This window comes from Corapipo altera, unplaced genomic scaffold (assembly GCF_003945725.1).
Source record: "Corapipo altera isolate COAL_440 unplaced genomic scaffold, ASM394572v1 0, whole genome shotgun sequence".
Classification (NCBI taxonomy): domain Eukaryota; kingdom Metazoa; phylum Chordata; class Aves; order Passeriformes; family Pipridae; genus Corapipo; species Corapipo altera.
The window spans coordinates 41218198-41234115 of record NW_020884872.1 but is presented as its reverse complement, the minus strand read 5'-3'; the positions used below and the strand labels follow the sequence as shown (position 1 = coordinate 41234115).

Genomic DNA, 15918 nt, shown 5'->3' with positions numbered 1-15918 from the left:
CGGCCGCGGCCGCCGCCCCCGCCCCGCTCGGCTCCGCTGGCTCCGCTCGGCTCCGCTCGGCTCCGCTCCGCCCGCCCGCCGCCGGGACTCCGCCGCTGCGGCCCCGCGCCGCCCGCCCGCCCTTGCCCGCCGCCTCTGCCGGGCCCATGGCGAGCACGTCGGCGGAGATCATCGCGTTCCTGCTGACCATCTCGGGCTGGGTGCTCGTCTCCTCCACGCTGCCCACCGACTATTGGAAGGTGTCCACCATCGACGGCACGGTCATCACCACCGCCACCTTTTGGGCCAACCTCTGGAAGACCTGCGTGACCGACTCCACCGGCGTCTCCAACTGCAAGGACTTCCCATCCATGCTGGCGCTGGACGGTCAGGCTCCCGCTGCCCCCCACCCTGACACCTCCCCACCTTCCCCTGTGCTGCTCTGAGGGAGCTGGGGGCCCCGCGGATCCTCCCGGGCCGGTCCCGGAGCCGGCGGGGCGGGCGGACAGCGCGGGGTCGGGGCGCCGAGCGGGCCGGGGGCGGCGGAGCCCCGGAGGAAGCGGCTCCCACGCGGGCTCGTGGGCAAGTGCCCTCGCGTGCCCTGGCAGGTGGCAGCGTGCTGCTTGAGCACACCTGTGCAAGTGGTTTGTTTTTTTTTTTTTCCCCAAAAACCCCCTGATTGAAAGTATGTTTGGTGCCTAAGTGGCGGCTTTGGCCTCTTTTGCTGTCCCTACCTGCCTTTTTTTCCCCCTCCTTCCATCACAAGAGTGTGCGTGTGGATTTGACACAAGAAGAATGCAGGCAGATTTTTCTTGCCGATTTATTTTCTGACTGTCATGACATTCTTCTTTTTTATGGTTTTGCCAGCCATGCAACGGTCAGTGGAGAAGAACAAGCCTTGGCGTCATTTTGTTTTAATTAATGTTCTTTTGCTGGTTATGCTAAGCGGTTATTAACTTGGATGTAATTGCTTCATTGATAAATGACAGTGTAAAAGCTCGGGGCAGTCAGGGATGCAAAGGTATGCAGAAGGGATGCATAGCTTGCCTCAGTTTTCGGGCAGTGTTATTTTGAAGCAAATCTGAGTTTTGCTATAGGGCTTGGAACCAAAGACTTGAGTTGGTGCTACATTTCTTCTCTGTTTAAGGGGGAATATTTTTGCCCTTTAAAGAAGCTGTACTGGGAAATTGGTTCACTGTGGAAAATCTTTGCAACTAAACTTTTAGTTGATAAATCCACACTGATTATGGCTGGTAGAAAAAGGAGATGTGTGGATGGCATCCGTTTATAGCCTCAGGAGTGACTATAAAGAGAGGGAGGAAAGGTTTCTAGAATTATGGCACCTTTTCCAAGTTTCTATAGTTATAAATGAATACAATATAGAGTGTCCCAGTGGCTTTCATACTCACAAAAGATCAGATTCATGGTCTGGCCAGACACTCCCTTTGCACTAGAATCTGATTGTGAATTTTCGTGTGAAAGTTTTGTTTAGATTAACAGTCCTTTTCCTTTTAATCACTAACTTATTATTGTAACAGGGTTTAATGTGATCATGAAATTAATACCAATATCAGAAAACCTTTAACCTCTGTATGTAGAAAGGCCTAACACAGGTCAAGATACTGGAAAAAGGTAACACAGGAAATCCTTAAACATCACTGCAGGATGCTTCCCTTGGATGGAGAAGTACTATTGCTCAGATCTTCTTTACACCTAGCCCCAGGTAGCAGAGGGATTTGCCAGTTCCTCTGAAGGGGTGGGATTGCTGGCTGGCCTCCATTGACATCAATCACTCTACGACCAAGTGTAGCAGCTGAGAATGCGGTTTCCAGGCTTGGGCAAGGAACTGTGTTCTGTGTGCAGGTGGGCACAGAGTGATTGCTGGTGCGTAACCTTTTGGATCCACCAAATCTATTGCTTAGCTGTTCTTCTAGGTCTGGGTTAATCTGTCTTCAGGGTAAGAAAAGCATAGTTACAAAGTAAGCAGAATTGGGAACATTTAAAATTTCAAAAAGAAAAAGACTTGATAGCAAAGTCCTTACCCCCCCTTCCTCCAAATGCTTGAACATTGAAATGTTGTGTGTTGAGTAGCATGTTCCACTTGGCCAAGGAATGAGTTTCTGAGGCACCTTCTGCACTGTGAGAGAGTCATCAGTTCATTTTGGACAGAAGTGAATTCCAGATGCACATTGGAAGGGCCCTATCCCATCTTCCCAGCCAGACTGTTTATCAGTAGTAGAAAGTTCTTGGCTTTCAGTGTTTCTCAGTAGCATCTCTAAATGCTGTGGAGCCAGATCCTGGTACCCAGGCACAATGCAAGTGGAAGACAGGCTGGAGAGAGAGGAATGTACCCCCCTAGCATAGACCGGGCAAGCTGGGTTGGGTCAGAGGGACAGCTACACGGAGGCAGAGGTGCTTTCCACAAGTAGCCTGGCCCAAATTCCTCTTCTTGTGCTTACAGGCTCTGCTGGGAACCCTTTAGCGCCTGACCATGGGTGTGTAGGTCCCGTCTTCACCCTAACCCTTCCCCCTTGCAGGAACGTACTTCAGGCTTGCAGTGCGTCACTCATGGCTTAAAGAATTTGTGTGTCAGCGTAAAGCTGAATCTGCCTCAGCCCTTGAGTAGCCTCTCCCTTCTCTCCTCTTCTCTTTGCACAGACTTACATGTCTAAGCTGGATCCCGTTCCCTGTGATTGGGAATGTGGGAACTTCCTGGCTCCATCCTCAGGTGGGGGATTCAGAAGACACAAAAGGGCAGATCTGGTTTTCTGTATTCATGAAGTGCTTGTGAGCAGAAACAATAACCCTATAAAGATAAATGTAGTGGCAAAGTGTTGGTCTCCTCAAAATGGTAGGGCATGACTGGAAATTACTAGTAATATTTTTGTTGTTCCAGGAAAATGTGGCTTTTCTCCACTCCTTCCTCACACAAATGGAAAGGATTTGCCTCACAGAGCAGTTCTTCTACAGAAATGTTTTTTTGGTCAAATCAGAAACCTCTGAGTGCTGTACTTCTTGTCTGGAGAGACTGCTCAGATCTACCAGGGGATTAGAGGTAAAACGAGGAGGGAAAAAAATTGGGATATCACTATGCTTTGAGCAACCTGGTCTAGTAGGAGGTGTGCCTGCCTATGGCGGTGGGGGTAGGAACTAGATCTTTAAGGTCCCTTCCAACCCAAGCCATTCTATGATTCTATTATTCTGTGCCAGTTGCTGGAGTTCTCCTGTGGAATACAGCAGCTTCTTCAGAAGCAATGTCAAAGTTTGGGTCAGGAGTGCTCAGGAGATGGTTCCCCTTTATCCTTGTTTTGGTTTGCATCATGGAGTGGGCTTGGACTGTGCTCCACAGATTGCTGTAGGATAGCACAGCAGCAGGGCTACCCTGATGGCTTTCAGGCCCTCACTCCACACAGACGGCTTCCAGAGAAAATTGTATGTGATTCCCTTCCGCCTTTATGCAATTTGACCAGCCTTCATTAATTACACAGCCCCACATTCTGTATACAAGCAAAAATATTGTTCCTCTCGGTGGGCCTCACAGTAATTTTTAGGTTTACTTCTTTGTGCCACTGGTCATATGTGGAAACTTACTGATGAAACCACCTCCCCAAAAGAAGACATATCAGTTTCCATGTTTCCAACAGTGGATCTGGTGACCTTTTGCAAAACAAAGCTGAACAAAAATTTACTTATGAACTAAAAGAGGGCATTAGAGCTTAGAATGACAGACAAAAGCAGTGGGTGTGTGCTTTTGGAAGGAATCTATGCTGTATCTGTAAGGCAACCTCTTACCCTTCACGTGATGCAGACTGCAAAATGCCACCAGAGGCATTTGTTGTGAAAGTGGCAGTTCCCAGAACTTTGCATATATTTTTTTCCATAGTGTCATATGATATGAATATGTGAATGCCTCCTAACTCTTTGTAAGCCTGAGAGGCAAGTATGAGAGCAGTGAGGCAAGAAAGATGAAGCTCTAACAAGATTAATTTGAATGCAAGACAAAACACATTTGTTTAAGACAAAAAAACCCAACAAACCCACCAACAAAAACAACAAAAAAACCCCTAACAAAAACCACCTTGAAATAGGTTTCTCTTGGAATGCTGCTAAACATGACTTTATGAGTAATGCATGTTTGTCTGCTTGTCTGTTTAAAATGCATGGCTTTTTGTCGCTTGAAGCTTCATTTGGGTGGTTTGTAGTTTCCTACAGGAGCTGGTGCAAATACAGAAAATAAACATTTGGAAAAGGGACAGGTTTGGTCTTGAGCGAAGGAGTGTGAAGAAATAGGCAGCTTCCTTTTACACTCTTCTGCATTACCATAGAATCACAGAATAGTTTGGGTTGAAAGGGACATTAAAGACCATCTAGTTCCAACCCCCCTGCTGCGGGCAGGGACACCTCCTACTAGAAGAGGTTGCTCAAAACCACATCCAATCTTCAGCACCTCCAGGGATGGGGCATCCGCAGTTTCTCTGGGGAACCTGATCCAGTGCCTCACCACCCTCACAATAAATAATTTCTTCTTGACATTTAATCTAAACCTGCCCTCTTTCAGTCTAAACCCATTTCCCCTTGTCCTGTCACTACCTGCTCTTGTAAAAAGTCCCTCTCTAGCTTTCCTTTTGGTACTGGAATGCTGCTATAAGGTCTCCCTGGATCCTTCTCTTCTCCAGGCTGAACAAGCTTAAAAGTCTAAGCGAGCAATATAATCTTCTTGCTTTCTTGGAAGCAAAAAAGAGGTTTAGTTCCTCTTACTACATATAGCCAAATGCTATATGTAGTTTGAACCTCGGGTCTAAGCAATAGGAGGCTGGATTTGGTGAAAAGGTTGATTTCAGCCTTTTATGCTTCCTGATGCTCCGGTCAGCCTAGTGGGACTAACAGAGCCTTCTGCTCTTCCACATTACTGGTGTAAATTGTGATTATTTTTTTATATATATTATGTTTTAAAAATGTGTACCAGTTGGCTGATTGCTGCGGTGAAATGAAACAAGCCCTACTGTGGCTGGCCTGCCCAGTTGGGTGAATTATTTAGTGAGGAAGGTTATTCATTCAGCAGAACTGAGCAGTCCTTCAGCTCATGCTGTTTATAATTGAAAATGATTTCTGAGTGAGTGAGTTAATTATTTCTTGCTGTCTCACTACCCTCTACCTATTCTAAAACTGTGTATTGACCTTCAGGAAAAACTGATTTTCAGCCCTGTGGTTACTAGCAAATGCTGGATATTTTGATTGGGGTGAATATTTACTGGTTTTCTTAGGAGGTTCAGACATAAATAAAAGTTTAGAGGACCTCCGGGTAAATATGTTCATGGTTCAGCACTTTAATGTGTCAATTAGCTACGAACAGTGTCAATAAATTGGACCTGTCAAAAATAATAGCTTCCTTCCCAGTCTTCATCTTGTGCTTTACCTGTCTGCTACAAGAAGTATATTAAACACCACCTACTGTAGTAAAAGCCAACTTGTCCATGCCGATAGCAAAAATTAACAAAGCAAGGCTGCTTTCTTCAAACTTGGCTCTTGCACAAATGACTGACTCTTTCTCTCTTACATTCCGACATGTGAGTCGTGTGACAAATGGAGGAAGTCCATCTGTGTGCCAGCAGATGTAGATAAATGCCAGTAGGTGGACAGCACAGCTCCCAAGTTCGGTAGGCCTGATGAAACGGGTTGTTAAGTGCAACAAATTGCTTTGTTGCACAAATCTGTGAATCAGTGCAAGGTTTTAAATCTTGTTCAAGAACGGAGTTTATATCCTGGAGTTGATGTGCCTCCAGCAGTGGCTAAAGGGGGCAGCAGTAAGGATAGCAGAGGGCAGCCAAGTGTCTGTGGTAGCCATCTGCATCTCAAGGACCTGCCAGCCAGACACAGGTTTCTCTGTAGTGAATACATCCAGTCTCTTTTTGAATCTCTGTAAATCTTTGGCATCCAGATATCCTGTAGAAAGGAGTTCCACAGCTTCCTTACACAAAAAAGCACACTTCTTGTTTTGAATCTGCTGCCTTCTGTTTACATTAGATGTCCTTTAGTTTCTGTTTTAATATATTATTTTCTTGTTAAAGACTTTTATGCAGGGCTTGGAGTTTGGGTTTTTTTCTGTTTATTTGTTATTATGTAAAATTTGGTGTCATAGGCAATGACAATGTGGTTTAGCTCTCAACATTTCCACCCACTGGAGATCAAAGCAAAAGGAATGAATACCCTAATCGTGGGAGTTCATATTCGTTTTAAATGAGATGTAACAACAGGTTATGAAGAAAAACATCTTGTGATGGTTATTCAGCTGTGTAAGATTGCAGCGTTCCACCCTGTAAGCAGTGATATGAAATTATCACAGTTATTACAAGATATTCTCGGAAGGGAGAAGAGGCCAAGCAACCCATTGTCCTGCTGAAGGGCCCTCCCCTGGGAGGTCCCGCTCGGGGCAGCCTCAGGCAGCAAGGCAGAATTGTTTGTGGCTGAAGCCAGCCACAAGCCATTTGTCCAGGTTTAAATATGGCAGCGATTTGCTTTATCCTGAAGAACTACTGGTGTCCATGGAGCTGAGCATGTTCGACTTCCTTGAGGAATGAAGGCCTTCTTGGTGGATCCAAATCAAATCTGTGGCAAGTCCAGGGAGGACCCCAGCCAGGGTCCCTGCTGCCAACCCACTGACAGTCGTATTGCTTCTGCGACACGCACGCACAACAAGACTGACACGTGAGACTGGCTTTGTGTGCATAGAGTGGCCCTGCACAGCCCCTGAGCAGGCCACATGAAGTTGCTCTTCAAAGCCTCGTGGGTACAACCTCTTGGAGATACTGTACACAGTGCCATTGGATTATTTTTTGGAGCCCTGAGTGCCATAGTATGTTCTTTAGAAGCTGGGCTGAGGTGATGATGCCCTGTGAAGGGCATCACTTAAAAGAATACACTCAATGGGAAGGTGACATTACTCCAGCTAAGGTCTGATTCCATTTGCAATAATGAATGCCTAATGCTGCACAGAGGGAGAGGAACTATAGTGAAACCCATCGTGGTCCCGGTTCTCACATTAGCCTTTATCTTTCTCCCAACAGGTTACATCCAAGCCTGCAGAGGACTCATGATCTCTGCTGTCTGCCTGGGTTTCTTCGGTGCCGTTTTTGGACTGGTTGGGATGAAGTGTACGAAAGTCGGAGGCTCTGATCAGACTAAAGCAAAAATAGCTTGTTTAGCTGGACTGATTTTCATACTTTCTGGTAAATATATTTTATTTCTCTCAGTTTGTGTGTTTGAAGTCATACCAGAGCTGTTTCTTTTCCACAGAAACCCCCGCACAACTGTCCATGACTTTGTTGACTTCAGGGTCAGGCCCAAAGCTCTTCTGCTGGCTCCACTGAATAGTTTGTCTTATGCTTTTCAGGGTTGTGCTCTATGACTAGTTGTTCCCTGTATGCAAACAGGATTACGTCTGAGTTCTTTGATCCTTCTTTTGTTGCACAAAAGTAAGTACTTTCCTATATCCGTAAATCTTTCAAACAAGTAAACCTTAAGTTTCTTACTGTGCATCAGAGCCTATTTAGATATAGAGAAGGTGCTTCTCTGGGGCAGAAGAGGAGAGTGAACTGCAGTTTTATTTAATCACTTTTCCTAACTGAAGTAATCATGTGTTGAAATTGAATGAACAAACACTTTCCTGTACAATGATTGCTCTGTAATATGTGTGCCCAGGCTTATTGTGGCCTGGCAGAGTTCTGCCCTGCTTCCATAGAGCAGGTGGGGTTAATTGGGAGTGAGTGAAGCCTGCCTTTATGCCAGAGATGCAGCAAAAGGATTGCACAAGACAGAGGTGCTCATTAGGGGCATCATTTGATAGGGAAGGAAAGCACCTTCAGCTTTTGATAGAAGGTGCTTTCCATGAAGGTGTCAAGCACTGTACAATCTTGATTCCTCTTGAGAAGAGGTTTTTGCGGGCTCTCTGGACTCTTTTCAGGCATATTTTCAAGTCCAGATGACTGAAGTTTGACTCATAAATCGTATCAGAACCCACAGTCTTAAAAGCACTAACATAATGCTTTGACTATACTAGTAATTAAATTTAAGGGAATGAGTGTTCATAGAACTGCAGGATCCATACCAGAAATAATGAGCATCCCTAAAGACTACCTTTAAAGCTGAGCAAGTTCTCAGGACCTACAAAAGCAGCAATTCACAAGCCCTTGTGCTTGGATTTTGGATTGACATCTTAACTTCTGCACTGGTTGTAAATTACAGCATCACAGACTTTCCTGTTTTGACTTCATATATAATGTAAACTTTTCTTTAAAGGCAAGGATTTCCTTGAGACCCAAGTAAGGGCTTAGTAAGGAACCCTGAGCCTTTATTTTCTCTTTGACAGAAAAAAAATAGTCTGAATAAATAACACTAAGTGGGTCTGCATTTGCTGTAGGGTTGACACTGCTTCTCCTATCTTGAAAACAGGTTCGTATTAGTTTTCTCCATAATGCCACTCTAGTTTCTGCTTATTTGGTACAGCGAAGACAGGATTGAAAGGCCTCCAAAAGAAAGAAGGATGTGAGGTTCTGTGAAGAAAATGGAGCCTGACTATATAGACAGAAGTTAATTATTCATTGGGCTTACTGTTCCTAGTGAACAATACCATGGTTGTTGCCAGAAGTGCCTTTCCTACACTGTATTCCTATGCTTCTCTGCTGCAAAAAAGCAGGCAGACCTCACAGCAGAGTTCTACTGTGAAGGAATGAGAAAGCCAGTTTAAGTATTAAACTATCTGTTCTCTGCAGAAATTACATTTTTCCTGAAAAACAGGGCACACATAATGACAACTGCAAAGATAAAGGCAGAAAGGAAAGCCAGAAGTTGTAATTTGAGTTCCTCGTGGTCCATGTAGCTCATGCAGCAACCCTGTGTCAGATGAAGCTAATGGTGGCATTCAGCTCTTTTCTCTCTCAACCAGTGTAAAATATGTTGTAATAATGCATTTTGCTGCTGTCTGTGAACTGCTACTTTAATAAGCATTGCAGAAGCATTTAATATGCCCTTCTGGTATATTGTGGAAATTTGGCATTGGCTCTTCACTGAGAGAGAGTTTCAGTTTTTTGCCTTTTACTGCACATTTCTCTCCTGAAGTTATTCTGTCAGTGTCAAAGACAGGCTTGAGACACTGTTAGTGGAAAACAAATGACACAAGATATTTAGCATCATGTCAGCTGTCAGAATTTCCCTCCAGCCTTATGCATTTGGAAAAGGCACCCTGACTATGTATGGGTGCAGGAGGAATCAAAGACCTGCCTAAGGCTGATTCCTGAGAGATTTTGGGTTTGAATTATGTACCTAACTCAGGTAGGACAGGCACCACAGGGACACTCCAAACCTCACCTTACTTAAAAAGAAACCTTTGGCTGGACTTTATGTCCCGATATGGTAGTTTTCATTGCCAATTTAAAATGGCTCCAAAGGAATTGCTTGATCCTTCATAATGACATGCCTAGAGTCTTGGGGATAGTATGGGATGCCTTTGTGCTTGCAGCCAAGATGTATTTAATTTTTCTTCAAACACCTCTTATTAGGAAAAATCTGTGCTTTTGCTTTGCTGTCTTGGTGGTGTTGCTCCCACAGATTCTCTTAGAAAACTATTTTGTCACTTTACTACTTTGAATTAAAAAAAACCCCCATAACTCTTATACCCTTTATCCTTTTTGTCCTTTGCCAAATTATGTGACTAACTTCCCATTCTCTCATATAGAGAACTATTTCACTTCAGCTTTCTTGTCTCTGAATGGACTGTGCATAGTTCACAAAGTCCCCCTTCTGATAGATTTGAATAATTTTCCAAGAATCGTAAGAATGAGACATTCATGGTGTATATTTCTCTTGGGTAGTTGTACTGATTTGGTAGGTAGGTATGCCATTTACGTATACCACCTTCCTGGCAGCTAATGAAGCTTCCACTGGTTTGCTTTGAAGTTTACTTTGTGTTCTTAATGTATATAACAACTAGAATATTTTTCTTCTGTACTGATACTGTGCTTTGGTTCTTTCACTGAATTCTACCTCCCTGGATTACTGAAAAAAACCCCTTCTTTTAGCCTGCCTGGTCACTGTAGTTGAAGGTGGCTTTCAGTTCTCTGCAGGTGAATTCTCGTGGTCCTCAGCAGTCACCGCATCTAAACCTCTTCATCAATTTCACGCCCTCCCCCCTGAGCTGCCAGTGGTCTCTAATCAGATTGATTTCACTGTTAGTGGTACGTGATTCACAGATGTGCAGCCACAGACTTCAGAGAGTGACTACTTTGGTTCTTGAAACATAGAATTTTAAGAATAGAAGAGTGCATTTCCTGCAAAGATTTTAGTAATAAAGAGGGAAGGGGAAAATAGCAAGTGCAGAAATTTATTCTAAAAAAGCCTTCCTCCTTTTTTTCTTTGTCTGGCAGTACCAGTGTTTGTAAGGTTTTTTTCATATGGTAAGATTTTTTTAAATACTGGATTTTGATGGGATGTTAGGGTTAGCTTCTTAAGTGCTGCAAATACCATGGAATTACAGAATGCCAGGTTGGAAGAGACCTCAAGGAGCATCTGGTCCAGTCTTTCTCAGAAGCTGTGTGGTCTAGACAAGATGGCCCAGCACCCTGTACAGGCAAATCTTGAAAAAATCTGATGTTGGGGAATCCACCACTTCCATGGAGTGATTATTTCAATGGCTAATTGTTCTTACTGTGAAAAATTGTCGAAATCTCCAGGGGTTATTTGTACCCACTTATCCCACATCTTTTCCATGTGACTACTTGTAAAAAGGGAGTCTCCATCTTTTTTGTAACCACCGTTCAAATACTGGAATGTGGTGATAAGGTCTTCCCTAAGCATTGCTTTCTCAAGGTTGAACAAACCCAGTTCTCTCAGCCTTTCACCATATGACAAGCTTCCCAGTCCAGTGATCATCTTTGTGGCCCCTCTCTGGACCCTTATGTGAGGGGCTTACCTCACATCCAAGTTAGTCCCTTCAATCTGCCATTACAGCTTCATAAAAGAGGTGCCTTGAGGGTGTTTTAGAACTGTACTTTGTATGTATTTCTTGCATGTTGATTATAATGGGATTCTAGGTGATAAGCTCTAATGTAGATCTCTGCTTCTAATAAGAGAATCCCCAGTCCTTGAACAGAGAGAAATCTCCTTGAGTCATGTGAAAAATGTAGCACGTGGTTGAAAATGTGAGCATAGATAGAATTAAATCTTTGCAGGTTTGGCAGACTTTGAAGTCAAACAGGACTAGGTGCAGAGTTTTCCAGGGTGAAAGTCAGCTGAGCTATGGTTTCCAGCAGCTTAATTTGGGGGTTGGGTGCCTAAGCCCCACACTAGTGTTAAGGAAAGTTTCTGACCGTGGGTTCTGAGGCAGAGTTTATTGCACCTTGAGCTGGGTGTCTCCAGAGAGGGACCCCAGACAAAGTAATCCCTGGGCCTTTATCCTCTCACAGTCTATGCACCTGATTTCACTCACTCCTCACGTGCCCTGAATACACCTCCTGGTCCAATGGCAATTTATGGTCTGAAGTCTTCTAACGCCTCATTGGATTCTTTCTCCCTGTCCATGTGGGCAGGCCATTAATTGTTCTTCCAGCTTGGGCCAGCCTTGGGGCCCTCCAGGGTCTTAATCCTTATCTGAAGATAACCAAGCTTTTTCTGTTTACTCCCCTGCTTGGCCTTTCCTGCTAACAAACAGAGTTCTTTTAAAATTCATCTATATAAAGTTTTGAGCAGGGCCCACTTATGCTAAACTGTACACAAATTACAATTAAACTTAAACCTACACAGGTTATTTTTAATATTTTATAAATTAAACTTAATTTAATCCCCAGCATTGGGTATGGAGAACATTTGGGGGAATCTGATACTTTTTTTAACAAAGGATGATAAATAAAGCTCTACTTCGATGATGTAAACAGAAAATGAAAAAGGAGCCTAAAAGCTAAAGCACTAGTGGGGCCATGAAGGGTGCAAGCCCTCATGAAGTGTTCTACGTCTGAGCTCCAGAGTCTCTATTGCTTTTTGGCACTAAGCCCCTGAATCAGAAGTTACTCAAACCTGGGTATCCAGGGCATCTAGCACAGATGTCCTAAGTGTAGCTTTTTGTCCTTGTGTATTTTGTTGTTGTTGTTAAAAAAGTGTGTGCTTTACCTCTGGTTAGACTCTTGAGAAAACACAGAAAAGTGATTTTTTTGTTTCTCACAGGCAATTTTTGAGTGTTTCTGCAGTGCCATCTTTGTAAAGATAGAAGTTTTGTAGGACAACTGACAGATATTTTCAGTTAAATATTCCAGTAATGTAAAATTAGGGTCCGTGCACTAGTTCAGAACTACCTGAAAAGTGCAACTACACAGTCTTTCAGATGTACAGGTAGACTGTCAAGCAGAGGCTTTTATTTGGCTGCCTCACTACAGCTCAATAAATAAAAAAAATTTAGTAACAAAGGCCTGAACAGCACAAGCACCTGGCCGATAACCACGGCTCGATGGGGAACAGGGGCTTGTGTTTTCAGTGCGGGATCCCAGGAATCAGGAGGAGATGAAGTCTCCTCAAGGGGCAACGGGAGCAGAGAGGGAGCAAGAGACACACAGTCTGTTCTAATAGTGAGGAATAGGAGACTCTGAAGGCTGTCGGGCCTGCAGCCTAATGCAGGTCATCCTAGAAGTGTTTTAAAGAGTGGTACCTCAGGCAAAGAACTGGGGAATGGAGAAGACGAGGTGGCAGCCATGGGTTGCTGCTCGTCTTGAAGCTCCAGAGCTGAGGGGGAAGACAAGAATCTTATCCCCATGTCCTTCTTTTCCTTCATTTACTGCTGTTGTTTTAGAAACGTGGACTCCTAAAGCACCACCATCTCCTCTCGGAGTCAAACTAAGCAGTTTCTGGCTGCAAACAGGTTGTGGCTGGCCCAGGCAGCAGAGGGGACCATTGCTGGTCACCCAGAGCTCTGTCCATGGGTTTGGGGGGAAGCAGTGTCTTCCAGACAGAATCCAGCCACAGTGATGAGAGAAGTAGAAGGTTTCTGGAACACGCACCCACGTATCCATATGCTCATGTTATCATATGCTTACATCTGCATATCCATATATTGCAGATATGTAGATGTATACTGCATATGCATATAATATATATGTACAACCCCCTTCGTTTTTTAAGCAGGAGGGATAGGGAGGGAGGGAGACAGAGAGATCCTGAGAGACAGAGGGGAAACTTAGGGAGAGTTGTAGGCAGAAGTTCTAGTCTCTGACTCAGCAGAAGCCAGTTTGGGACCCAACAGGAACCGAATCCTCCAAGGGGACAGGAGCTGCTGTAAACAGGCCAAAGAATGATGAAATCCCACAGCAAAGCAATCCAGGAGGAGATGCAGGAAGGCCAGGCTCCCCAGCTGGCTGTACAGGGAGATAAGCATTGCTCAAGTGTACTGCAGGGACAGAGTTTGCCTCCCGAGTCAGAGAGAAATAATGAAAAGAGCTGCTGATTTTGTGATGAATAATGTATGTGTCAATGGAAAGTTATTGAAGAAACATATAAAATTCAGTTATCCTGAAAAAAAATCTGTTAAATCCATGCTCTCTTTTGTTAAACGCATTTATTGACTTCCTGTAGGTATGAATTAGGAGCAGCTTTGTTCATTGGATGGGCTGGAGCTTCACTCTGCATAATTGGTGGCAGTATATTCTGCTTCTCAATAGCTGAAAACAGTAATTCTCCAAGGTAAAACACAAGTTATACATACTGAAAGAAATCAATACCTGTGCATTTGTACCCCCTGTATGTATGCGGTTTGATTACTGTTCCAAAACATTTTATAGTGAGATTCAGAAAGAGATTGTGTGGATAAAAGAAAATAAGGGGATTGAAGGATAATTTAATTAAGAAAAGTTATTGACTCAGAGCAAATACTCGTGTTATATATTCTGCATAACTTTACTACGGCTGGAAAACAGTGCATTCACTGATGTAGGAAAAGTGGTTAGGTCACTTTACAGGTGTGAATAGACAAGTTTCTTTAATCCCAAATCATCAGATCAAAAGTGAAAGAGGTCAAGGACAGCAGTGTGGTGGCAGTGGGACCTCCAGCAGCAGCAAAGGAGTAATAATGAAGAGGCACAGCTGGAGGGAGGAACTGTTCACCCAGGATCTGCCACAGCCCAAGTATTTCACGATTCTGCCCTAATTTACGTAGCTGCAAACAAGAGATATGTGTTTATATAAAAGTGAATTGCAATGTCAAACTAGAATGGAACCACACAGAGAAGGAATGTGCCCCCTCCCCTGAAATTTGTAGGTAGTTTCCTCTACATTTCTTCTAGCTTTATTACTATAATGCCTGGATGCAAAGACCTTACCTGTCTGTGGGATGAGCTGTGAATAGTTGTATTTTCTTTTCAGGAGAGGATATGCGTACAATGGAGCCACATCTGTGATGTCTTCTCGTACAAAGGTCCACAACAGTGTCCCAGACAAAACCCCACCAAAGCACTTTGACAAGAACGCTTATGTTTAGTTGCACTGTTGGAAGACTCAAAGCGTTTTAAAAATGATTTTGTACGTTTCATTCAGAGTGATTCCCCCCCATTCCCAACTTCAATGTACTTACCACTAAGACAATGACTTTTAAAAATATTAACTTGCAGCTTTTTACAACTGATGTAAATTTTATTATGTAATATTTCAAGATTGATGTTGGTATTGTAAAGTTTATACCTGGAAATCATGAGCTGATGTTGCATTCTTGAAAAAAAATAAATGAGGTATTTACTAATTCAGTTTGTCATGTCAGTTGGCTATGGGAATGGCATCACACAGATCATATTGAGATATTGCAATAATCTCTGACTTGGGTTCAGTGCTGGACAAAACAACCCTAATCTGTACATCTGTACTGGTTAATAGGCAGAATATTTCACCACTTAGTGGTGACAGAATTGCAGAGTGCATTGTAACTGCAGCACCAAGACAGGTGGGAGTGGGAAAGTTCATCTCTGTATTCACAGGGTGGAAGAGTGTGCAGCTTGGCCACAGGAATAAGAAGGAATGGGTTGCAAGTAAGTGTGGGATTTGGGTAAGCCAGAGTAGGTACTGATAGTAGTCTGGGCCAGTTGTTAACAAAACCCATTGCTGGTGAGAGTCTTGCCCGGCCTACGCAGAACTTGCCCACGTGTGACCACCAGCCTTCTGTGCACATGGCAGGAGAGCAGAGGCTGGGTGAGGCTGCAGCCTGCAGGGAGTGTGGGGGCGGGGGGGGGGGGGGGGGGGGGGGGGGGGGGGCACAGCAAGGCTCAGAGACAGCTCCTTTGTTCTGCATTTGCTTTGTACCACTGGACTCCTGCCCTACTTCAGCACTCAGCCCTGCTCGTGACAAGACACTTCCAGGGGGTTGTCTTCATTCCCTCCTGCTTGACACCTTTGGCTCTAGAATGGCTTGAAGCCACTGGGTTACAAAAGAGAAGGAAAACCCCAAGCAATGCCAGCTGTCTGCTCTGCCAGTGGCATGCCTGAAGGCATGACCAAATAAAAGCAGGCAGTACAAATCAGCACAATTTTAGATAATCTCGACTGAGTTACAACAGTTCAAAAATTCAGCTAGTGTTTTTTTTGTCTGTCCACAGAAATGTGATGACTTTTGAAGGAATATTTGCACAAGTCAATAAATGAAAAGAGAGATTAACCACAGAATGCTTTCTAGACTCAATCCCTAAAATCAGACACAAACTCAGGTTTGCCATGAGGTTTGAACAGATGGACCTTTGGAGTTTCAATAAAAATTGGTTATTTTGGGACAACGGTGTAAATATAAAAAAATAAACAGTCCTAATTAATAATGACACTATGACAGAAAAGGTTTCCAATTTTTTTAGACACCATCAGAACCGCAAAGTCATTCAAGGTTCTTTTTACTTTATTTTTGTACTTTGTCTAAGTTGAAACACTACT

General features: G+C 43.8%; 1 protein-coding gene across 3 annotated transcripts in view; it reads left to right on the top strand.

Moving 5' to 3' along the window:
• CLDN10 (claudin 10) overlaps window positions 1–14746 on the top strand; it is a 58223-nt gene extending 43477 nt beyond the window's left edge. The window contains exons 1-5 of one of the 3 annotated variants that reach the window (XM_027645362.1): window positions 101–366; window positions 7044–7205; window positions 7370–7451; window positions 13588–13695; window positions 14374–14746. In XM_027645362.1, the coding sequence (XP_027501163.1) occupies window positions 147–366; window positions 7044–7205; window positions 7370–7451; window positions 13588–13695; window positions 14374–14488 (687 nt within the window). In that variant the 5' untranslated portion in view covers window positions 101–146 and the 3' untranslated portion in view covers window positions 14489–14746. Of the gene's footprint in view, window positions 1–94; window positions 367–7043; window positions 7206–7369; window positions 7452–13587; window positions 13696–14373 lie in introns of those variants that run through there. The other 2 variants (XM_027645371.1, XM_027645380.1) reach the window with 2 other exon arrangements.
• Window positions 14747–15918: the final 1172 nt, after the last annotated feature.